The sequence below is a fragment of the Bombina bombina genome, chromosome 5 (assembly GCF_027579735.1).
Source record: "Bombina bombina isolate aBomBom1 chromosome 5, aBomBom1.pri, whole genome shotgun sequence".
Classification (NCBI taxonomy): domain Eukaryota; kingdom Metazoa; phylum Chordata; class Amphibia; order Anura; family Bombinatoridae; genus Bombina; species Bombina bombina.
This window is the reverse complement of record NC_069503.1, coordinates 107,633,076-107,657,884: the sequence shown is the minus strand read 5'-3', so window position 1 is coordinate 107,657,884 and position 24,809 is coordinate 107,633,076. Positions and strand designations below refer to the sequence as shown.

The following is a 24,809-nucleotide window of genomic DNA, read 5'->3' as shown; positions in this document are numbered from 1 at the left end:
TAAGTCCTTACGCTGCATACTGGATACCAAACTGCGCTGGTTTGGTATACCTGCCTATAGCCCAAAAAACTACGGGCGACGGCAGAAATATACGCGCGTAACTTCTAGGTTACGCCGTATATGTGATACCAAACCCGCGCAAATATTGGCGTCGCCGGCTTTTGCGGGCGACGATTTTTATCAGATCGACCCCCCAGTATACATGTAGGTTATAGTAGCCATTTAAATTAAAGTGATTATGATCACGTATGTACCGGTTACTGATATTGGGCTAAATTATTAATGGAGCGCAAAATATCACTTTAGTTTAAGCAATATTTGAGCTCCTATTTGTACTACCAGTGCACTCAAATGTGTGCTGGTATTACAGGGAAGGTGCAATGTGAACACGACCGCACATGTGCATTGCACAGAAGCATTGCACTCACGAGAGCGTGCTTTCATAAGCTCCAATGGGAGCCTCGTTCTCATGCCGTGATACACAGCATGAGAACTAGCGCAGCGCAGGGGGTAAGTTGTGCAGCAATGGCAGCAAATATAAATATATATGTATATGCTTCTATACATACATATTTGTTAATATGTGTATATACACATATTAACCATAAATATATATGTATATAAGCATATAAATGTATATTTACAGGTAACACACAGTTCCCATAGACCACAATATAAAGACACTTTTCAGTGCTGTCTTTTCTAACAACACTTTAGCACCCAAAAACTGCTAAGTGCCGGCGGGGGGGGGGGGGATGTTGTTTTTTTAAATGCTATTTTTTTTTTTAAAGAAAACTAACACTTACATATAGGGGCTTTTATAAAATTAACCAGAGATCTGATCACAAGCTCGCGGTAGCAATAATCATCCACTTGTAATTACCGATTATTTATTGCTCACCCACAAACAGACAAATTAGCACTCCACTTGTAATCTAGCCCATTGTGTCTCATGAAATAAAATCAGTTTCCCATCAGTAATTCTTCTGGTATATAACATGTACAATGCTAAGCATCTATTGCTATAAGAAAAGGTTTATCCACATTATGTGCAACATTAACTATATCTCCTAGAAATATATTATTAAAATATACAAAACCAAAATAAAAAATATTTCACAAAAGGGAGGGCGCAAAATACATAAACCAATATTATACCAAAAGTGTCCAAATTGTTAAATGTCTACTAGAACGGTCGGCAGCACTCTCCAAATATCAAAAAAATCCAGGTGCAGTCTCCTATAGAAAGAAACAAAAGAAGAGGTGTCTCATAGTGTAATATGTCCAATTCAAATTGAGATTAGGGTCGGGTATTATTGCCCAGATATTAGAGCCTCTTAGCTGGCTCCTTTCCAGGACTAGTAGCAACTTCCTTGCTACATTCAGCTGGGCTCCACTACTGTCAGGAGAGGTATGTACTGGAAAGTAACTCTGTTCTAACCCACACAGGTGAGCCCTCACTGAAGGATAAATCCACAAGAGGAAGAGGGTGAGACTCTACAACTCAAAAGCTGATTCCACTAGTTTGCACATAACCCACCGCAGGACAGTGTGGTGCAGTTATCCTAGTGACAGCTGGGTAGATTAAATGAACAGAGAGTGGTCAAAAGTTAAAACATTTATCAAACATTTGCAGAGTAACGTGTTTCTCAGCTGACATCCTGTTTTGTCAATCTGTATAAACAATATAAAACCCGCTCTCTATTTAAAATCCCAAGCACCAATCACATTTACTTGAAATTATGGCCCTGGAGGCGGGAAACGCATCAGCTGTTTGTCTACTTGCTGTGCCCCTGTGAAACGTTTATGGATACCGTAATAAAGTGTATGTTTTAAATGTAATATCCTCTCCTGATTCCATTAACTCTGGAGTGTCAACATTGTTGCTATTTTTAGACTATTTACTTTTCTAGTGGCAGAGTGGAGAGCCCCAGCTGCTCCAGCATCAGGGTCTTTGCCAACATCACAGGAACAGGAGTGAGACTACACGCCGGGAGTGTAAGTGCTGCACAGCAGTCAGAATGTACTACTGCAGTTGGATTAGCGGTGAGTAGTTACAGAACACTTTTCTGAATCTTGGCTTTAAAGACTACACGGGTAAGCCTCATTTCTGTTTATACAGACTGTTTGGGATCTACTATATTTTTAACATCCTCACACTAGCTGCAACATGTGGGACTCAGAGTGAGTCGTTGGTGTGGGGGTTATTGTTTAAAAAGCCTGACTGTATGCCAGGGGACTGTGAATCTTTGAAGTGTCTGTTTTATATTGTTAATACAGACTGATGAAATGGAGCAGTCAGCCGAGAAATGCATTGCTGTGTAAGTTTTTAATAAATGTTTTAACTTTTGACCACTCACTGTTCTACCTGGCTGCCACTAGGATAGCCGCACCACATTGTGCTGTGGCGGGTTATGTGCACACTAGTGGAATTTGGTTTTGAGTTGTAGAGTCACACCCGCTTCCTCTTGTGGATTTAGCCTTCAGTGAGGGCTCAGCTGTGTGGGTTAGAACGGAGTTACTTTCCAATACATACCTCTCCTGACGGTTGTGGAGCCCAGCTGAATGTAGCAAGGACATCGCTACTAGTCCTGGAAAGGAGCCAGCCAAGAGGCTCTGAGATCCTGACACACTTGACTAGCACATTAGTGCTTTACCAAAAGTGAGAGTGCAAAAATACCAAACCCTAATCACAATTTGAATTGGACATATTACACTATGAGGCACCTCTTCTTTTGTTTCTCTTTCTATATGAGACTACACATAAATTATTAAAGGCTGATGTTCTTGTTTATATAATTTTCTAGCATTCTATTCATATAAAGACCCCTTTATTCTGTAAATGTAATAATTTTCTCCCCTATGTAAACAAAACATACAACTCATAAAACTGGCATATTAATAAATAATACTGGGGGTGCTTTGGTGTTTAATGGTTGTGTAAACTGGTCAGTATGAGGACAGATTTGTATATTGCTGTGTGGTGTTTAGATTCTATCATATTGATATGAGAGAAACTGAGGTGCACATGTTTAGAGGAACAAAGGACAGCAGGAGAGCACTTTCAATATGGAGATTTTGTAACTGGGGATTTAGAAAGTATTATTTACAATGCCATTCTTTTAGAGACCTCTTTATGATAATTTTTAAAAGGTTTCCACACAGTGCGTATAAAGTTCATTTTGTAAAAAAAATATTTTATGTTTTGTGATACCTGACTGGTACGGGATACCTTTTTCTACTTTATAAACATGTGAAAAGTTTTTCATCTGTGTGAACCCTTTCATCAGTTTTCAGATGACCTATGTGTAAAACTTTTTCCACACTCTTTACTTGTGAAAGGCTTTTCTCTTGTGTGACTGACTCCTTTCATGAATTTTCAGACTATTTATATGTCTATAACTTTTTCCACACTCTTTACATGTGAAAGGTTTTTCCCCTGTGTGACTCATTTCATGAGTTTTCAGACCACTCAAATGTGTAAACCTTTTTCCACACTCTGTACATGTGAAAGGTTTTTCCCCTGTGTGACTCCTTTCATGAATTTTCAGACTACTCATATGTATAAACCTTTTTCCACACTCTTTACATGTGAAAGGCTTTTCTCCTGTGTGAATCCTTTCATGAGTTTTCAGACTACTCAAATGTGTAAACCTTTTTCCACACTCTTTACATGTGAAAGGCTTTTCTCCTGTGTGAATCCTTTCATGAGTTTTCAGACTATTTATTTGTCTAAAACATTTTCCACACTCTGCACACGTGAAAGGCTTTTCTCCTGTGTGACTCCTTTCATGAGTTTTCAGATTACTCATATATGTAAACCTTTTTCCACACTCTGTACACGTGAAAGGCTTTTCTCCTGTGTGACTCCTTTCATGAGTATTCAGATAACTTATTTGTGTAAAACTTTTTCCACACTCTGTACACGTGAAAGGCTTTTCTCCTGTGTGACTCCTTTCATGCTTTTTCAGACTACTCATATGTGTAAAACTTTTTCCACACTCTGTACATGTGAAAGGATTTTCCCCTGTGTGACTCTTTTCATGAGTTTTCAGACTACTCATAAGTGTAAAACTTTTTCCACACTCTGTACATGTGAAAGGCTTTTCCCCTGTATGACTCTTTTCATGAGTTTTTAGTCTACTCTTATGTGTAAAACTTTTTCCACACTCTGTACATGTGAACGGCTTTTCTCCTGTGTGAATCCTTTCATGAGTTTTCAGACTATTTATTTGTGTAAAACATTTTCCACACACTCTACATGTGAAAGGCTTTTCCCCTGTGTGAATCCTTTCATGATTTTTCAGACTATTTATTTGTGTAAAATGTTTTCCACACTCTGTACATGTGAAAGGATTTTCCCCTGTGTGAATCCTTTCATGAGTTTTCAGACTACTTATATGTGTAAAACTTTGTCTACACACTGTACATGTGAAAGGCTTTTCACCTGTGTGAATCCTTTCATGAGTTTTCAGACTACTCATATGTCTGAAACTTCTTCTACACTCTGTACATGTGAAAGGCTTTTCACCTGTGTGAATCCTATCATGATATTTTAGATCACTCTTGATCCTAAATCCTTTTCCACACTTTGTACATGTGAATGGCTTTTCTCCAGTGTGAAGCCTTTCATGAGTTTTCAGATTACTCTTATGTGTAAAACTTTTTCCACATTTTGTACATGTGAAAGATTTCTCCCCTATGTGGGTCTTTTCATGAGATATGAGATTTGCTTTGGATCTGAAACATCTCTCACACTCATTACATGTGAAAGGTTTCTCCCCTGTGTGGGTCTTTTTGTGATACATAAGGCTTTGTTTAGATATGAAACAATTCCCACATTCTGTGCACATGTGAGGTTTCACAACTGTGTGAACTGTGTAGTGTTCAAGGAGATGCAAATTACATGTGAAGCTTTTCTCACTTTCTGTACATTTGAATGGTTTCTTATTTGTATGAATCATTTGGTTAGACTTAAGACTTTTCCCTTCCTTAAAATGTTTGGAGTACTCCGTAAATGTGTGTGGTTTATCCTCTGGGATAATCATTTCACTAGATAAGTCAGAAATGTTGTCCTCTTGTTTGATGACTAAATTACTCTCTGTACATAATGATTGCTGCCCAGTTCCTGCCAATTCACCATCTTCTTTAAATATCTGCTGTGATTTCCCCAATGTTTGTGAATAGTCATTGGTGTCTAAGACTTTTGGAGTTTGCGGTATCATTCTGATGCTTCCTGTAGTGAAGGATGGATATGAACTATTGACGTGTTTGTCTACATAAAAAGAAAAGGAATAAAGAAAGTTTATTCTTTTTAATGGAATCCATCTTTTTCAAAAATCATATTTATTTATTTACACTCCATAGAATGGCTTCTGTTTTGTGTTAATTTTTAAATTGATTAACCTGTAAATCAAAAATTCAAGCAACGGAAGACAAATAATGCAAATATTTCTTCATCATAATAAAATAAAACACGGATTACTGATTAAAACAAGTTATAGGTCCCCATTAAAAAAAAATGTGCATGTGGATAATTTTCTCAGCCAGGGAACAAGTACATCTGTATTCTGGTCAAGAGAGGTGTCTTGTATATTTTAGATTACAATATTAATTATGACTATCTCAGCAGTAACCTCCAACAAAAAAAATTACTATTGTCTCAATCTCCCATATATTTGTATTTTTTTTTAGTAGTTCTAATCAGGTGATATCTTTTTAAACACAGCGAATTATATTTGTGGAGTAAAGAGGATTCAGTTTGAAAAAAATATATACAGATTTATTAAACAATAAACAAGCTAATAACAAGTGATATACAACTTAATTATACAGAAAACAAACTCTCTGACACAAGATGAAATAAGATCTACTATTTTGCTTAGATTTGTACCCATAGGGTTAAAACTAACAGTGAAGTCTATTACAAGGTAAATTAAAATGAACCAGCATGGACCAATTATGTAATATGAGTTACGAACAGTTATTTAATACAATCTTAGCCAGTATTAACATTAAAAATATGTTTTGTTAACTTAATAATACAATGCAATCAGTCATATTCAGAATGCATATCTAGAGGCAAAGAAACACATATAAACCTCTAATGCCTCAACAAGTCTCAACCTTAGGGAATATAAAACTACTAAAATAAAATATGCTTAAACACAAAACCAGGGTTTTTCTTACAATAAACTGAATTAAGTGAACACTATTTGTAACAAGACTTGCTCGTATTATTAGGTGAATTAGATTCCTAGACAAGATAAATGAGTCTATAGGGATAAGTATATATAAAAATTGGGCCTATAATCATTGGATACAAATCTTAATAAGGACCTTAAAGGGACATGAAACCCAAAAAATTTATTTCATGATTCAGACAGAGAATACAATTTTAAACAACTTTCCAATTTACTTCTATTATTTAATTTGCTTCATTCTCTTGTTATTCTTTGCTAAAAAGGTTTATCTATGAAAGCTCAGGAGCAGCAGATAATCTAGGTTAAAGCTGCTGATTGGTCGCTGAATATATATACCGATTGTCATTGGCTCACCCATGTGTTCATTTAGAAACCTGTAGTGCATTGCTACTCCTTCAACAAATGATACCAAGAAAATAAAACAAATTAAATAATAGAAGTAAATTAGAAAGTTGTTTAAAATTGTATTCGCTGTCTGAATCGTGAAATAATTTTTGGGTTTCATGTCCCTTTATAATTATAGTTAAACAGTTATTTTTTATACTTCCCCAAATGTTTGCTCCTCCAAGCACTGGGTTATCAATATTCAAGCTCTGTAATACCTCTGCATCTGATCCCACAAAATCTCTTAATCCACAAAAATAAATAGGCAAAAAGGTTCCAAGGATATCCAAAAATATGAGATGGTACAACCAGGATTCAAAATTCTATTTCAGGGGAAAATTAGACAGCACTTTGCTCTCACTTTTATGCAACCCAGAGTTCCTTGTTAATGCTCAGTGACCCAATTTATCCTGAACTATAACTCCACCCTAATCTCTAACAGCCATTTACAGATGTGTGAGGATCTGTACTGCTATGATTGGATGGATGCTAATTAACTTTTGGGGATGATTCATCCAATGTTAAAGGGACAGTCAACACCAGAATTTTTGTTGTTTAAAAAGATAGATAATCCCTTTATTACCCATTCCCCAGTTTTGCAAAACCAATACTGTTATATTAATACACTTTTTTACTTCTGTGACTAACTTGTATCAAAGCATTTTCTGACCTCCCCTAATCACATGACTTTTAGTTATTATCTATTGACTTACATTTTAGCCAATTAGTGCAGTGTCTGCCACTAGCCACGAGCGTGATCACAATGCTATCTATATGGCCTACATGAGCTTGCTCTCCCCTGCTGTGAAAAGTAAATAAAATAGAGGCAGCCTTCAAGGGCTTAGAAATTATCATATGTGCCTTCCTAGGTTTGCTTTCAACTAGAATACCAAGAGAACAAAGCAAAATTGTTGATAAAACTAAATTGGAAAGTTGTTTAAAATTACATGCCCTATTTGAAAAATGAAAGTTTTTTTGGGACTTGACTGTAGCGGGATGTACTTTTACTAATTTACCACAAAATGGGGATGGTGAGTTGTGCTATAAAAGTGAACAAATTCTTACATTCATTCTGCTTAGCACTCATTTTTCATATACCATACACATATATATATGTATATTCACATATACAGGTAGCCCTCAGTTTACACCGGGGTTATGTTCCAGAAGGAATGGTTGTAAATCGAAACCCAGTTTACAATGTAAGTCAATTGGAAATGAGGGAGTTAGGTTCCAGGCCCCTCTCCAAATTGTCATAAGTAACAACTAATGCATTATTTTTAAAGCTTTGAAATGAAGACTTTAAATGCTAAACAGCATTATAAACAGTATTAAATAATCACACAACACAGAATATATAATTATACGAAGTTAAATGAACAAAATAATTTGCTAAAACAGTATTATAACCTAATAAAATAATCATACAACTGTCAAGGTATTTGAAATATTATTAAATAATATATAGAAGTATATTTATCTTTATTTAATAAATCTGTGGATGTGCACATGGTCTGTAGAACAAAGGATTATTTCTAAGAGATCTCCCACACTCATTGTTAAAGTTATGCTAAACACACAGGGGGGGGGGGGGGGACAATGGAACATGAGGCCCATACCAAATTTGCTATAATCAACTTACAGTTTGAGACAGGATGAGTCATAAAAGGCAAATTAAGAGGATAGATTGTCAGATAGGTGACACCACACAAAATATATGGAGACGAAATGTCTGAAATACCCTTTTGGAACTGATCAAAATCATAGGGAAACAGCTTTTATGCACATAGGTGTTAGTTATCCCTAAACATCAAATACACATCTGCACTGCTAGCTAGACAGAAAATATGCTGTATTAAGACTTTTACAACTACTCGTGGATTGACCCCATGTGGGGCAGTGAAGGCCTTGGGAAACAAAAGACAGATGCTGAGGTGTGACTCTGAAGCACTAAAGCAGACAGCAAATAAACATTTTTTTTTCTCTCTGTTTGAATGCATGCCCCAGAATGTATTAAATATAGAAATTTGGGAAATTGTCTAATTCTCTATTATTATTACATGGGTATTTGCTAAGCTTGGGAGGTAACTGTTTTAGTCAGTCAAAAATGTTTAATAACCTCGGTATTGTTTATATTTTTCAGACATATAATCTCAGATCTGCATGAAGAAGGTCGATACATCCTGGGCTTATTAGAAACATAAAATATGGCATATTCTTGTTGGAATACAATACAATACTGAATTCAAAATAGGCTATTATTTATATATAAATGCCAGGATACTGATAAAATTGTAATGCATTTTAAGCTAATAATTAGCAGTATTAATTTGCCTTAATATAATAAAATGTTAATAATATAACATATTTGGTATCAGAATAATCAGAAAAAATAACCTAATATTAACCATCTGTAATTGGGGTTATATATGATTAATGCAGAGAGTGTAATCTGATTAAATAACCATTTTATAAAAATAATTAAGTTGTTTAAAAATGTTAAGAAATGATATTGCCACATGTATTGCTATGTCTATTCGTAATGCTGCCACCTAAGGGCCAATACCGGTAGGACAGTTAAAGGAATTAACTGTTCAAAAGATGCGTTGCCATAGTAAACATGCTCAACTCCGTTAAGGGCCAGTCCAATCAGGTATTCCAAATATCCAATCAGAAGGGACCAGGAGGACCACCCACAATTTACAGATGATGGAAAACTAATAAAAAGTGAATGCAATAGAGAAAAGGGAGATTTTCTGCTGAAGCTAAAACTTGTAACTGGTTCCTGCTGGGAGTGAAATACCACTTTACTCGAGCAAAGCTAATCTACCTTTCTCATTGATTGCAATATACACTTATTGGTGATCTGAGGTAAAATAATTCCTACCAAGGAATATTGGATATCGACTGCTTTTTACTCTGGTAACGTATTCAAGGTTATTGATAAAACTATTAGTTAAATTCTAAATCACATTTTAAAGTACAGTTAAAAGATTTAAAGAAGCAATTTGTAATATTGTTATAAAGCATCACAGGACCCTACCACAGTCATACCTAACTTCCATTTCCCTATAATGAGAAATATAACCTTAATCTAACTGTAAGTCAAACTCCAAATATCCCCAGTGTATACCTCCCTCCCCTTAGAGAGGTTTTTCCATAATTTTATATAGAGCAGCTGGTATAACAAGTCCTTGAAAATACATTAACATAAAAACTTTTTTACAGTGTACTGTCCCTTTAAATTAAGCCCACAAATTAGTGGCGGTCCTGGGTGGGGAACACTCACTGGTGGAGTTGTGGGTGTTACACATGGGAAAAAGGTAGGTTTAAGTGTAGTTATGGGAGTTCCTTGAGCTGGGCCAGGGCAGGAGGAGAAGGTAGAGTTGCAGGTATTATGAGAGCAGGTGTTGACACAAATGTTCTTAAAGATGCAGATATAAATATAATAGTTTATATTCATTTAACCCTTTGAGTGCTAAGCACTTTCCCACCTGGGTGCTATACTGTTTGTTTTTTTTTTAACTTTTTTTTTTTCAGATCCCCAAGACTTACACTGTTGGGAAGGATAGGTGATAGGTCTTTGGGGTCTGTAGCTGCTTAGATGCCTGAGATACAGGCTTCTAAGCAGCATGCCCCATGCTCCTATACTTAACATTATGAATTTTAAATAAAGTTGCGCGGTGACGTCACCACGTCATTGTGCGTGATGTCACCGCACATAACATGAAGCCCCAGCGATGCCAGTCACTATGGCCCGATCGCCGGGGTAGGAGCCCTAAGATATCCCTCAAGGTGGGAGAATGCTAGTGATGTGTCTGAGCCATTGGTAGCACCATAGTGGGAAACTCTGCGACGGCTCAGGGCCATCATTAGCACTCAAGGGGTTAATGAGTGATCTATTCTATTTTCCCAGTAATTAAAGTCAGCATAATATCTATTTTACTCACCTAACACATATGAGTTCATGCTGATAACAGGCTCCAATGTCTGTGCTCAGGAAGAAGGTTCCCTTATTCACTCCAGTTACATCAAAACCTGATCTCTCAGTGCTCTGGCCGTGTCTGTAAAAAGTATATTAAATGGTTTAGACAAATAATAATAATAAATAGTTCTGATTAACTGTATGTATGGTATATTTTAAAGGCACACATAACAATTCATGTCATACAGATCAGCTCATTAGGTTATTACATAAGTGCTATTGATTCAGCATTTATCAATGTGCAGTGGACATGATACGCTACTACTTTTTATGTCCACTCGCACATTGTTAAATATGCCCCTACATGTGGCCTTTCTTGAGGAGTGGCTTTTTTCTTGCAACCCTCCCATTCAAGCCACATTTGTGGAGAATGTGTGATATTGTTGTCACATGCACACAATGACCACCCTTTGTCATAAATTCCTTAAACTGCATCAGAGTTGCTGTGGGCCTCTTGGTAGCCTCTCTGACCAGTCTCCTCCTGGCTCTTTCATCCAGTTTGGAGCAATGTCCTGATCCATAGAGGGTCTATGTTGTATCAAATACCTTCCACTTCTTAATAATAGACTTCACTGTGCTTCTAGGCATTGATAAAGCCTTTGATGTTTTCCTGTATCCATCTTCTGACTTGTCCACAACATTATCCCAGAGATCTTTTGTCAGTGCCTTGCTATCCATAGCTGAGTGTTTGCTTCAGTTGCACTACCAGAGACTGAGATGCTCCAGGAAAGCCCTTTCCATGCTGGGCTAATCAATATGCCCACAGTTGAATGTCAAATGGCATTGTGTGTGCAGTTGAGAAAATGATTAGCTACACCTTATTTTACAAGTAATTTTAGGAGGGGGGTGATCCTTTTACCAACTCAGTGATGCTGTTTTTTAATTCTCTTTATTTTTGTCTGACATATTGGTGTTATAAATAATTACAACTTGATACACTGTATTTATTTCAGGCTGCAAAGCAAAAAAAATTGATTATTTTTAAGGGGGTGATTCTTTTCAATACCCACTGTAAGCCTCTGCAGACTGCAATCAGTGCTGACTCATAAACAACTCCACAGGAGTGAGCACGTTATCTATATATCACACATGAACTAGCAGTGTCTTGGTGAAAAGCTAAAAAATGCACTAATAGATAAGAAGCAAGAAATTAGCATATGTGCCTATGTAGGTTTAGATTTCAACAAACAAGACCAAAAGAACAAAGCAGATTTGATGATAAAAATAAATTTGAAAGTTGTTTAAAAATTAATGTCCTATCTAAATAATGAAAGTTTAATTTTAACTTTACTGTCCTTTAAACTCTAAAAAAATTGTTTTCCCAATCATTATAATTATAAGTGCATACGACAGGCTTCATAAACATGACCCTGCTACATATCTGCCCCTAGTAAGTTTGAGCAGGGGTTATAAGATCATGTAAAACAATAAAAGTGTTGCTAACAAAACAGCAGTGAAAACCCTTTGTCTACTCCGTAACAAGTTCAAATTGGCTCCTACAAATAAGGCAAACAAAGCATGTATTAACCCTAACTCACAGAGCTACACAGTGTTTATTAATCCTTTACTAGCACAGAGAGCAGCACAGTGTTTATTAACCCTTCACTAGCACACAGATCAGCACAGTGTGTATTAACCCTTCACTAGCACACAGAGCTACAAAGTGTTTATTAACCCTTCACTAGCACAGAGAGCAGCACAGTGTGTATTAACCCTTCACTAACACAGAGAACAGCCGTGTGTATTAACCCTCCACTACCAGAGCAGCACAGTGTGTATTAACCCTACACTGGCACAGAAAGCTGTACAGCGTGTATTAACCCTTCACTAACACAGAGAACAGCACAGTGTGTATTAACCCTTCACTAGCAGAGCTGCACAGTATGTATTAACCCTTCACTGGCACATAGAGCTGCACTGTGTTTATTAAACATTCACTAGCACAGAGAGCTGCACAGTGTGTATTAACCATTCACTAGCACACAGAGCTGCACAGTGTGTATTAACCCTTCCCTAGCACAGAAAGCTCCACAGTGTGTATTAACCCTTCACTGGCACAGAGCTGCACAGTGTGTATTAACCATTCACTAGCACAGAGAGCTGCACAGTGTGTATTAACCCTTCACTAGCACAGAGAGCTCCACAGTGTGTATTAACCCTTCACTGGCACAGAGCTGTAAAGTGTGTATTAACCATTCACTAGCACACAGAGCTGCACAGTGTGTATTAACCCTTCACTAGCACAGAGCTACACAGTGTTTATTAACCCTTCACTAGCACAGAGATCAGCACAGTGTGTATTAACCCTTCACTAGCACACAGAGCTACACAGTGTTTATTAACCCTTCACTAGCACAGAGAGAAGCACAGTGTGTATTAACCCTTCACTAGCACACAGAACTACACAGTGTTTATTAACCCTTCACTAGCACAGAGAGCAGCACAGTGTGTATTAACCCTTCACTAGCACACAGAGCTACACAGTGTTTATTAACCCTTCACTAGCACAGAGAGCTGCACCGTGTGTATTAACCATTCACTAGCACAGAGAGCTGCACAGTGTGTATTAACCCTTCACTAGCACAGAGAGCTCCACAGTGTGTATTAACCCTTCACTGGCACAGAGCTGTACAGTGTGCATTAACCCTTCACTAGCACATAGAGCAGCACAGTGTGCATTAACCCTTCACTAGCACACAGAGCTACACAGTGTTTATTAACCCTTCTGATCTAGTAGAATGAGCTGTAATTCTCTAAAGCGGGGCCTGACCCGAATCCAAATTAGTGTGATGAATCAAAACTTTTAACCAAGATGCCAAGGAAATGGCAGAAGCCTTCTGACCTTTCCTAGGACCAGAAAAGATAAAGACTAGAAGTCTTTCTGAAATCTTTAGTAGCTTCAACATAGTACTTCAAAGCTCTTACCACATCCAAAGAATGTAAGGATCTCTCCAAAGAATTCTTAGGATTAGGACACAAAGAAGGGACAAGATTTTCTTTATTAATATTGTTAGAATTTACAACCTTAGGTAGAAATTTAAATGAAGTCCGCAAAACTGCCTTATCCTGATGGAAAATCAGAAAAGAAGATTCACAAGAAAGAGCAGATCATTCGGAAACTCTTCTAGCAGAAGAGATGGCCGAAAGGAACAACACTTTCCAAGAAAATAGTTTAATGTCCAAAGAATTCATAGGCTCAAACGGAGGAGCCAGTAAAGCCTTCAAAACCAAATTAAGACTCCAAGGAGGAGAGATTGATTTAATGACAGGCTTGATATGGACCAAAGCCTGTTCAAAACAATGAATATCAGGAAGCTTAGCAATCTTTCTGTGAAATAAAACAGAAAGAGCAGAGATTTGTCCCTTCAAAGAAATTGCAGACAAACCCTTATCCAAACCATCCTGAAGAAACTGTAAAATTCTAGGAAATCTAAAAGAATGCCAGGAGAATTTATGAGAAGAACACCATGAAATATAAGTCTTCCAAACTTGATAATAAATCTTCCTAGAAACAGATTTACGAGTCTGTAACATAGTATTAATCACTGAGTCAGAGAAACCTCTATGACTAAGCACTAGGCATTCCATTTCCATACCTTCAAATAATTAATGATTTGAGATCCTGAGGGAAAAACAGTCCTTGAGACAGAAGGTCTGGCCTTAATGGAAGTAACCAAGGTTGGCAACTGGACATCAAAACAAGATCTGCATACCAAAACCTGTGAGGACATGCTGGAGCTACCAGCAACACAAACTATTGTTCCATGATGATCTTGGAAATTACTCTTGGAAGTAGAGCCAGAGGCGGGAAGATATAAGCAGGTAGGTAACACCAAGGAACTGTTAACGCATCCATCGCTTCTGCCTGAGGATCCCTGGACCTGGACAGGTACCTGGGTAGTTTCTTGTTTAGATGAGAAGCCATCAGATCTATTTCTGGAAGACCCCACATCTGAACAATCTGAGAAAACACATCTGGATGAAGTGACCACTCCCCCGGATGTAAAGTCTGATGGCTGAGATAATCTGCTTCCCAATTGTCTACACCTGGGATATGAACCGCAGAAATTAGACAAGAGCTGGATTCCGCCCAAGCAAGTATCCAAGATACTTCTTTCATAGCTTTGGGACTGAGAGTCCCACCTTGATGATTGACATATATCACTGTTGTGATATTGTCTGTCTAAAAAGAAATGAACAGTTCTCTCTTCAACCGAGGCCAAACCTGAAGAGTCCTGAAAATAGCACAGAGTTCTAAAATATTGATTGGTAACCTCACCTCTTGAGGTTTCCAAACCCCTTATGCTGTCAGGGATCCCCAGACTGCTCCCCAACCAGAAAGACTTGCATCTGTTGTAATCACAGTCCAGGTTGGACGAACAAAAGTAGCCCCTTGAACTATATGATGGTGATCTAACCACCAAGTCATAGAGAGTCGAACAGTGGGATTTAAGGATATTAACTGTGATATCTTTGTATAATCCCTGCACCATTGGTTCAGCATACAAAGCTGGAGAGGTCTCATGTGAAAACGAGCAAAGGGGATCGTGTCCGATGCTGCAGTCATGAGACCTAAAACTTCCATGCACATAGCTACTGAAGGAAATGATTGAGACTGAAGGTTCTGACAAGCTGAAACTAATCTTATTCGTCTCTTGTCTGTTAGAGACAGAGTCATGGACACTGAATCTATCTGGAAACCTAAAAAGGTGACCCTTGTCTGAGGAATCAAGAAACTTTTTGGTAAATTGATCCTCCAACCATGTCGTTGAAGAAACAACACTAGTTGATTTGTGTGAGATTCTGCAGAATGTAAAGACTGAGCTAGTACCAAGATATTGTCCAAATAAGGAAACACCGCAATACCCCGTTCTCCGATTACAGAGAGACAGAGAGAAGGGTACGAGAACCTTTGAAAAGATTCTTGGAGCTGTCGCTAGGCCAAATGGAAGAGCGACATATTGGTAATGCTTGTCTAGAAAAGAGAATCTCAGAAACTGATAATGATCTGGATGAATTGGAATATGAAGATATGCATCCTGCAAGTCTATTGTGGACATATAAAGCCCTTGCTAAACCAAAGGCAGAATAGTCCTTATAGTCACCATTTTGAAAGTTGGTACTTTTACATAACGATCCAAAATTTTCAGATCCAGAACTGGCCTGAATGAATTTTCCTTCTTTGGGACAATTAATAGCTTTGAATAAAACCCTAGACCCTGTTCCTGAAACGGAACTGGTATGATTACCCCTGAAAGTTCCAGGTCTGAAACACACTTCAGACAACCCTGAGCCTTTACTGGATTTGCTAGGATGCGTGAGAGAAAAAAATCTTCTCAAAGGAGGTCTTACTCTGAATCCTATTCGGTACCCTTGAGAGACAATACTCTGAATCCATTGGTTCTGGACAGAATCTGCCCAAATGTTTTGGAAAAATCTTAATCTGCCCCCTACCAGCTGAACTGGAATGAGGGCTGCACCTTCATGCAGACTTGGGGGCTGGCTTTGGTTTCTTAAATGGTCTGGACTTATTCCAACTTGAAGAAGGTTTCAAAATTGGAACCAGAATCTTTGGGGGAAGGAAGGATTAGATTTCTGTTCCTTATTTTGTCAAAAAGAACGGAAATGTTTAGAAACTTTAGGTCTACCCTTAGGTTTTTTATCCTGAGGCAAAAAAACTCCTTTCCCCCCAGTGACAGTTGAAATAATTGAATCCAACTGAGAACCAAAAAACTTATTACCTTGGAAAGAAAGATAGTAATCTAGACTTAGATACCATGCCAGCATTCCAATATTTGAGCCACAAAGCTCTTCTAGCTAAAATAGCTAAAGACATAGATTTAACATCAATTTTTATGATATCAAAAATAGCATCACAGATAAAATGATTAGCATGTTGAAGCAAGCAAACAATGCTAGACAAATCAGGATCTGTTTCCTGTTGCACTAAACTTTCCAACCAAAACGTTGATGCAGCTGCAACATCAGCCATAGAAATGGTAGGCCTGAGAAGATAGCCAGAATATAAATAAGCTTTCCTTAGATAAGATTAATTTCAAATCTAAAGGGTCTTTAAAAGAAGTACTATCTTCCATAGGAATAGTAGTACGTTTAGCAAGAGTAGAAATAGCCCCATCAACTTTGGGGACCTTTTCCCAAAACTCTAATCTAACTGCTGGCAAAGGATATGATTTTTTTAAACCTTAAAGAAGGGATAAAAGAAGTACCAGGCCTATTCCATTCCTTAGAAATCATTTCAGAAATAGCATCAGGAACTGGAAAAACCTCTGGAGTAACCACAGGAGGTTTATAAACAGAATTTAAACATTTACTAGTTTTATTATCAAGAGGACTAGTTTCCTCAATATCCAATATAATCAACACCTCATTTAACAAGGAAGAATATACTCCATTTTAAATAAATAAGTAGATTTGTCAGTGTCAATATCTGAGGAAGGATCTGCTGAATCAGATAGATCATCAGAGGAGGATAATTCAGTATGTTGTCGGTCATTTACAATTTCATCAATTTTATGAGAAGTTTTAAAAGACCTTTTACATTTATTAGAAGGCGGGATAGCAGACAAAGCCTTCTGAATTGCATCAGCAACAAAATCTTTTATATTCATAGGTATATCATGTACATTAGATGTTGAAGGAATAACAGGCATAGTACTATTAGTGATGGACACATTCTCTGCGTGTAAAAGCTTATCATGACAACTATTACATACCACAGCTGAAGCTATAATCTCCACAAATTTACAACAAATGCACTAAGCTTTGGTAGAACTGTTATCAGGCAGCAGGGTTACAACAGTGGCTTCTGAGACAGGATCAGATTGTGACATCTTGCAAATGTAAGATAGAAAAAAACATATAAAGCAAAATTGATCAATTTCCTTATATGGCAGTTTCAGGAATGGGAAAAAAAAATGCAGCATATCCCTCTGACATAAAAAAAGGCAAGAGGCATGTAGGAATGGGGTTTTAAATAATGAAATTATTTGGCGCCAAGTATAACACACAACGACGCCAAGAATGATGCACAATGTAACTGAAAATTTTTTGGCGCAAACATACGGAAATGACACACTCGCGTCATTGACGACGCAACCTTGTGCAAGGAACTCAGCGTCAATTATGACCACGGAAATGACAACTTTGCATTATCGGACGTACTTCCGCGACAAAAAAAAAATTTGCGCCAAGAATGACGCAATAAACTTTGGCATTTTGTGCCCTTGTGAGCCTAATTTTGCCCGCAATTTTTAATGAAAAAAGCAGTCAATTTGAAAAAAGACTAAACCCCAGGTAAGAAAAATATTTTCCATATATATGTTTTTCCTCAAATATGAAACTGACAGTCTGCAAAAATGGAAATATACATAAACCTGTCTCATGGCAAATAAGTGTACAATACATATATTTAGAACTTTATATTAATGCATAAAGTGCCAAACCATAGCTGAGAGCGTCATAAGTCATAAACAAAAACATACTTACCGAAAGACACCCATCCACATATAGCAGATAGCCAAACCAGTACTGAAACAGTTATCAGTAGAAGTAATGGAATATGAGAGCATATCATCGATCTGAATAAGGGAGGTAGGAGATGAATATTTACGACCGATAACAGAGAACCTATGAAATCGATCTCCCATGAGGAAAACCATTGCATTCAATAGGCGATACTCCCTTCACATCCCTCTGACATTCACTGTACTCTGAGAGGAACCGGGCTTCAAAATGCTAAGAAGCGCATATCAACGTAGAAATCTTAGCACAAACTTACTTCACCACCTCCATAGGAGGCAAAGTTTGTAAAAACTGAATTGTGGGTTTGGTGAGGGGTGTATTTATAGTCATTTTGAGGTTTGTGAAACTTTGCCCCTCCTGGTAGGATTGTATATCCCATACGTCACTAGCTCATGGAGTCTTGCCAATTACATGAAAGAAATACAGGATTGTGGTTGGCTGATACCTAAAAATCTGTTTCTCATTGGGTAACAGGAAAACCCCCCACAAATGTATTATAGGACAGACCTCCTCAAGCTTGAAAATATGGTTTTGTTTTGTTATAAAATGCTATAAATTAGAGCTGCAACAACTAACCGGCATAATCGATAATAATCGATTATGAAAATAATTGTCAACGAATCTCATAATCGATTAGTTGGTTTGCAATTAGTTGGTCTGTGCACAACACCAGCTGCTTCACTCCAATGAGCTCCTGCACATGGTATTGTGTTTTATGGTTATGTCCTTAGCCTAAAGGACGTCTACAGACATTTTACTTTTCACTTTTTCAGGACACTACAAGTTTCTTTTTAGTTTACAACTACTCCTGTCTTATGTGCAACCCAGAAATAAAATAGGAGTCATACTTTGTATTGTTTATATCAGGTGATTTGGGACTATGCTTTGCATGATATAGTGCTGAGCTTGTTATTTACACCTAGCCCTAGATTGATGGCATTTGTTATATGAATTTGTCACTATTGCCTGTTTGCACAATGTTTAGCGGATCACTTGCTATGGCTGATTATATGTACTCTATAGATTAGTGGTCTCAAAGTACAGGGCCAAATGCGGCCCTCAAGATAGTTTCATCTGACCCTCCCTTGTTTAATAGATAAACCATTACTTTGAGCTGTCAATTTTATTTAGGGTTCTAAGAGGTGTAACTAGTTGATATTGTATATAGGCACTCACAAGACAAATATAAAGACAAAGCATCCAGTGTAGACTCCTACCACACACTGTGTTGGATAAAGGCACTTTTTATGCTGCTATACAGTACCAAGATGATCACTTCACTTGGTACTCACAAGATAAATATACAACTGTGTATGTCTATTGTGGGCTACAACTCCCACTATTCACTACTACTTGGATAAATGTCACTTCCATTTCCTAGTATATCCAGTTTCGGAGTACTGATTCAGTTCAAGCAGCCTCCATGGGGAAAGAACACTTGGCCAGTGGCCCCCAGATACTTTGAGTTTGATATCACTGCTATAGATAAAAGTTTAAGGCTGCATCTCGTTAGTGATAGCAAGTCTTTAGCCCTTTTTCTTTTTTCTTTTAATATTTTTAATTAATTGGAATATGTACCAAATTTAACCTCTGTAAGTATATATCTGCTATTTTAAGAGTGGACTAGATATTGTTTCCCCCTAACCTTATAGCTGGTTGTTTACCATTGCATATAGATATTCAAGATAATTTTATGTCAGAATGAAGACCAGGCTTACTTTGTTAAGAGGCTCCTTGCATTGGTGGAGAACTAACAAAGAAAATAGCCCACCTTGGTGAAATTGGCAAAACCCTACTTATGTATCTCAGGCACCTCAACACCATCTGAGTGTCTCTTCTCTGCTGCAGGCAAAATAGCTTGCAAAAAAGAGAGACAGCCTCAGCCAGGAGCATTTGAACATTTCAATGTAAAGTTTCTGAAAGAGTGTATAACAGAATGATATAAACAGTGGAGGTCTACCTATTACTAGTTCTACCTCTCTTCAAACAGTTTGTGGTTTTTTTTTTGCTTAATTATATAAATTAGTTCTGCTGCTTAACAAATTGGACAACAGTTGTTAATGTTGTTTTAGTCTAAAGTTTATATTTATAACACTCAATATATGTATTTTATTTCAAATATAGGAAAAAAGTATTTACTTTTTATCTGATTAGTCGAAAAAAGAATCGACCGATTAATCGATTATGAAAATAATCGTTAGTTGCAGCCCTACTATAAATCATTATGTATTAGAATGAATGGGGGATGAGGGAAGTGGGAGGAGTATTTAAGCCTTTGGCTGGGGTGTCTTTGCCTCCTCCTGGTGGCCAGGTTCTTATTTCCCAAAAGTAATGAATGCAGCTGTGGGCTCTTTCCAATAAGGAAGAAAATACTCCTAGACACGCAATATACATATTATATAAACAACTAATGACAGGCGATACACAAAAGCTGCCTGTATATTCCAAAGCATGGGAAAAAGAACTGGGAACTAATATTGCTTTAAAAGATTGGCACAAAACCTTCCTAGCCACTAACAAAATCATCAGTCTCCACAAGGGTTTTAGAGACAAACTACAAATTCCTTACAATTTTGCAGGATTACATCTTCCCTCGTTTCCCAAATATAATCAAGTAAACCTAATGAAAATTGTTCCTGATTGGTTAGTAAATACCCAATATTTATGTCTTAATTTTTTTAGGCCATATTCATTAAAAGCTTTGGTCCACACTGATCTCAAGTATTGGCCCCCTAGGATTAAAGTGCATAGCAACTTTTCAAAATCCCATAATTGCATGGAAAAAGTTCTGTAAACTATTAGCCGTGTATTCTCATTGCTCAAAGTATCTAGCCATTACTGGAAACCCAATGTTTTTGTCAGGACAGGAGACAGATCTATTTAAAAAATAGAAAGTTAAAGGGCTGGAATATTTCTATCAATGTATTGATCAAAGTAGAACTAGTATTTCTTCATTCAATGATCTTAAGCAAGTATATAATGTTTGTAATCGAGATATTTATAGCTATTTTCAAGTACAGCATTTTCTAAACACTGCTAATCTAGAGGTATTTTTATAAAAATTGGGAGGGTATATATATATATACACTGGGATTAACTTGTTCCAAGAAGGCAATTCCTTAATATTGGGAACGTACAAATTATTGCTACAAAAAGAGGAGGAAATACAATTAAAGGATTTATCACCCAAATGGTCATATGACAATCCTACCGTAAACGCTGACTTAATTGCAAAAAGTATTACAAGAGTATGGAAATCACATATAAAACTGATCAATAGAGCATATATTACCCCAAAGGATATACTGTAGGAAAATGGAAAAATAATGATCTGACTGGGTGTACAAGACGTCATTTTCCATTGGCTGTTTTGCTTCACTTCATCTGGTATTGCCCTAAAGTGAGGATGTTCTGGTTTTGGTTGTCAAGGGTACTTAAGTAACAACAAATTATCCTAAAAATGGGGGAAATTGTCTTTCTAATAAAATTTTCTAAAGAAATATAAAATGAATGGATACTATATTTCCTAATACTTTGTGCAAGGAATGTTTTTTTTTCTCTTCCTGGAGGGTAAAAAGAGTCATAATCTTTCTTTGTTTCTTATAAATGTACAGTCCAAGAACAATATGAGACAACATAATCATAAGAAAAATAAAATTAAAAATGTCTTTAAAAAAACGAGGATGCTTCATTACTGACTCCCCAGTCTCATTACAAATGCAGTATGTAGTCCTCTTTCAGACTTCAGAATATGTCCAGAACATGATACTTAGAGGGGAAATTGTCAGAGTAATCCTTACAGGGATAATATTTGATGGGAGGGTTTTGTTTTTCCCTTCTTTATTTTTTTATGTTATGCTATACAAAACTACATAATGTTATAAGAGAAAAATTCTTGCTTTGCTAATTTAGCTCATTTTTGTTATTATTAAGCAAAATATATCAACAAAATTATTTATAGTTACTTGCTCTGTGTTGCAATATTTCCTTCTTTGTTATTCTGTGTTGAATTAATAAATATCTAAAAAAACAAAAACTCCTTACTAGCACAGAGAGAAGCACATTAATGTGTATTAAATTCGCTTCACCAGCACAGAGAACTGCAGTGTGTATTAACCCTTCACTAGCACAGAGAGCAACATGGTGTGTATTAACCCCTTCACTAGCACAGAGAACTGCAGTGTGTATTACCCCCTTTACTAGCACAGAGAACTGCACAGTCTGTATTAACCCTTCACTAGCACAGAGAGCAGCACACTGTGTATTAACCCTTCACTAGCACAGAGAGCAGCACAGTGTGTATTAACCCTTCACTAGCACAGAGAGCAGCACAGTGTGTATTAACCCTTCACTAGCACAGAGAGCAGCACAGTGTGTATTAACCCTTCACTAGCACAGAGAGCTGCACAGTGTGTATTAACCCTTCACTAGCACAGAGAGCAGCACAGTGTGTATTAACCCTTCACTAGCACAGAGAGCAGCACAGTGTGTATTAGCCCTTCACTAACACAGAGAGCAATAAAGTGTGTTATTCATGCACTAACACAAAGAGTTGAACAGCACTAAGGATCCCATTGCCTGGCACAAGCAGATGAATAACATGCACTAAAAAGAACAACATTTATAACAATTATAAACTTTTTAAGAAGACTAGAAAGTGACTAAAACGTTTTATCACACAATACACACAGCCTGACTCACTCACCCAGCAACAGCTCTACAGGAAGTAAATGGGAGGGCAGTTCAATACTAAACTATGCTGAGAAGTCACATGTTAAGCAGCAGCCAATCAGACAAAAGAAAATATGCAACCATTTCAAAGACAAATTGGATGCTTTTTAACATGTTTAAATGTTGCAAATTAATAGAATTAGTAACTGAGCACATTGTCACTGTCATATCCTCTACTAGTGCATTACAGCTACACTATATACATAAAGCTACACAATATATATTAGCACTTTCACTAGCACTGAGAATAGAGCTGAACTTTGTATTAACCCCTTCACCAGCATATAAATCTGCACAGTGTGTATTAACCCTTCTCTAAGAAAGAGCTGCACATTGTGTTTTAACCCCTTCACTAGCACAGAGAGCAGCACAGAGTGTATTAACCCTTCACTAACACAAAGAGTTGAACAGCACTTAGTATCCCATTGCCTGGCACAAGAAGATGAATAACATGCATTAAAAGAACAATATTTATAACAATTATAAACTTTTTATGAAGATCAGAAAGTAACTAAAACGTTTTATCACACAATGCACACAGCCTGACTCACTCACCCAGCAACAGCTGCACAGGAAGTAAATGGGAGGGGGAACAACAGTGAGTTCAATACTGAACTACATCTCCCAGAATACACGCTTAGAAGTCACATGTTAAGCAACAGCCAATCAGACAAAAGAAAATATGCAACCATTTCAAAGACAAATTGGATGCTGTTTAACATGTTTAAATGCTGCAAATTAATAAAATAGTAACTGAGCACATTGCCACTGTCATATCCTCTACTAGTACATTACAGCCTTAGTATATACATAAACACACAATAATAGGCTTAACATAATTTTTAGAGGTGAAACTGGGACCACCTGGTGCGGTGCCAGTGGGGGTGTGGCCAGGGGCGTGGTCAAGGGTGTGGTGATTACCAGTCCCTTTAAAGTAGTAGCTTTTATGTGTGTAATGTTTCATGAATACTCTACCCTTCCTCAGTCAAACAAGTGAATCACACAGTTTAAATAGACCATAACACCACCCCTTAGTGAAAAAGGCACCATTACGTTGTCATAGCAACACAACATGAGCAAATAAATAATTTGTCTAAATCTCAGATTCTAAATAATGCCAAACATCAAGCATAATTATCAATTTCATAAAATAGTGAAAAGCGTATACATCACACAATTTAATATATGCAGTGTAATATGTGTTTTATGTGTCTAATTAAGGAACTGAGCCAAATACTGATAAGGCATAAATACAACATTGAATTAAATAAGTAAAAAAGAAGCACATATCTGCTAAAGCTGTTTAAGTGACTACGCTATACCATAATGCAGGAAGATTACAGCCAATATGTTATTCTGCATGAAGTAAAGCAAGATCCACGCCAAAAATCCTGTCTGTCTACACTTCCTGGTCATACCCATATGATTCCCCTAAAGATGTATCACTGGTGATGTCACCAGGGGTCAGAGCGGTGTTAAATTCTTAGAAAAATAAACCAAGTAGTACTACAAAATTAAAAAACCCTATGGTGCTCACTCAGCCTGTATTACTAAATGTAAACTTTGAAGAACACAAACGTTAAGCTAAGCAGGGCTGTATGTAACAAAGTACCAGCATCCAACTATGCTGGAGAGTCACAGTCCAGTCATTTTAAATATTGTGTCGGGTTTCAACTGGTCTGAAAACCGGACACATGATTTGAAACCCGGAGTTGGCAACCCTACTGGGACAGAATGAATAACCGGGTGGGACACTGGGACAGTGCCTCCAAACTGGGACAATCCCAGTAAAAGTGGGACTTCTGGTAAGCCTACACAATAACAATATATATTAGCACTTTCACTGGCACTAAAAAGATCTGCACTTTGTAAAAACCCCTTCACTTACACAGAGATTTAAACATTGTATTAACCCCTTCATTAAGACAGAGAGCTGCATAGCGTATATTAACCCCTTCAGTAGC

At 37.1% G+C, this 24,809-nt stretch overlaps 1 protein-coding gene across 1 annotated transcript in view; it reads right to left on the bottom strand.

The window, feature by feature from the left end:
* The window catches only part of LOC128661367 (uncharacterized), a 145,430-nt gene extending 134,778 nt beyond the window's left edge, over positions 1 to 10,652 (bottom strand). Inside the window, exons 1-2 of the mRNA XM_053715631.1 lie at positions 10,538 to 10,652; positions 3,334 to 5,275 (exon numbers count right to left, since the gene is read on the bottom strand). Coding sequence (XP_053571606.1) covers positions 3,334 to 5,275; positions 10,538 to 10,556 — 1,961 coding nt within the window. The 5' untranslated portion in view covers positions 10,557 to 10,652. The remainder of the gene's footprint in view (positions 1 to 3,333; positions 5,276 to 10,537) is intronic.
* Between the last annotated feature and the right edge of the window lie 14,157 nt (positions 10,653 to 24,809).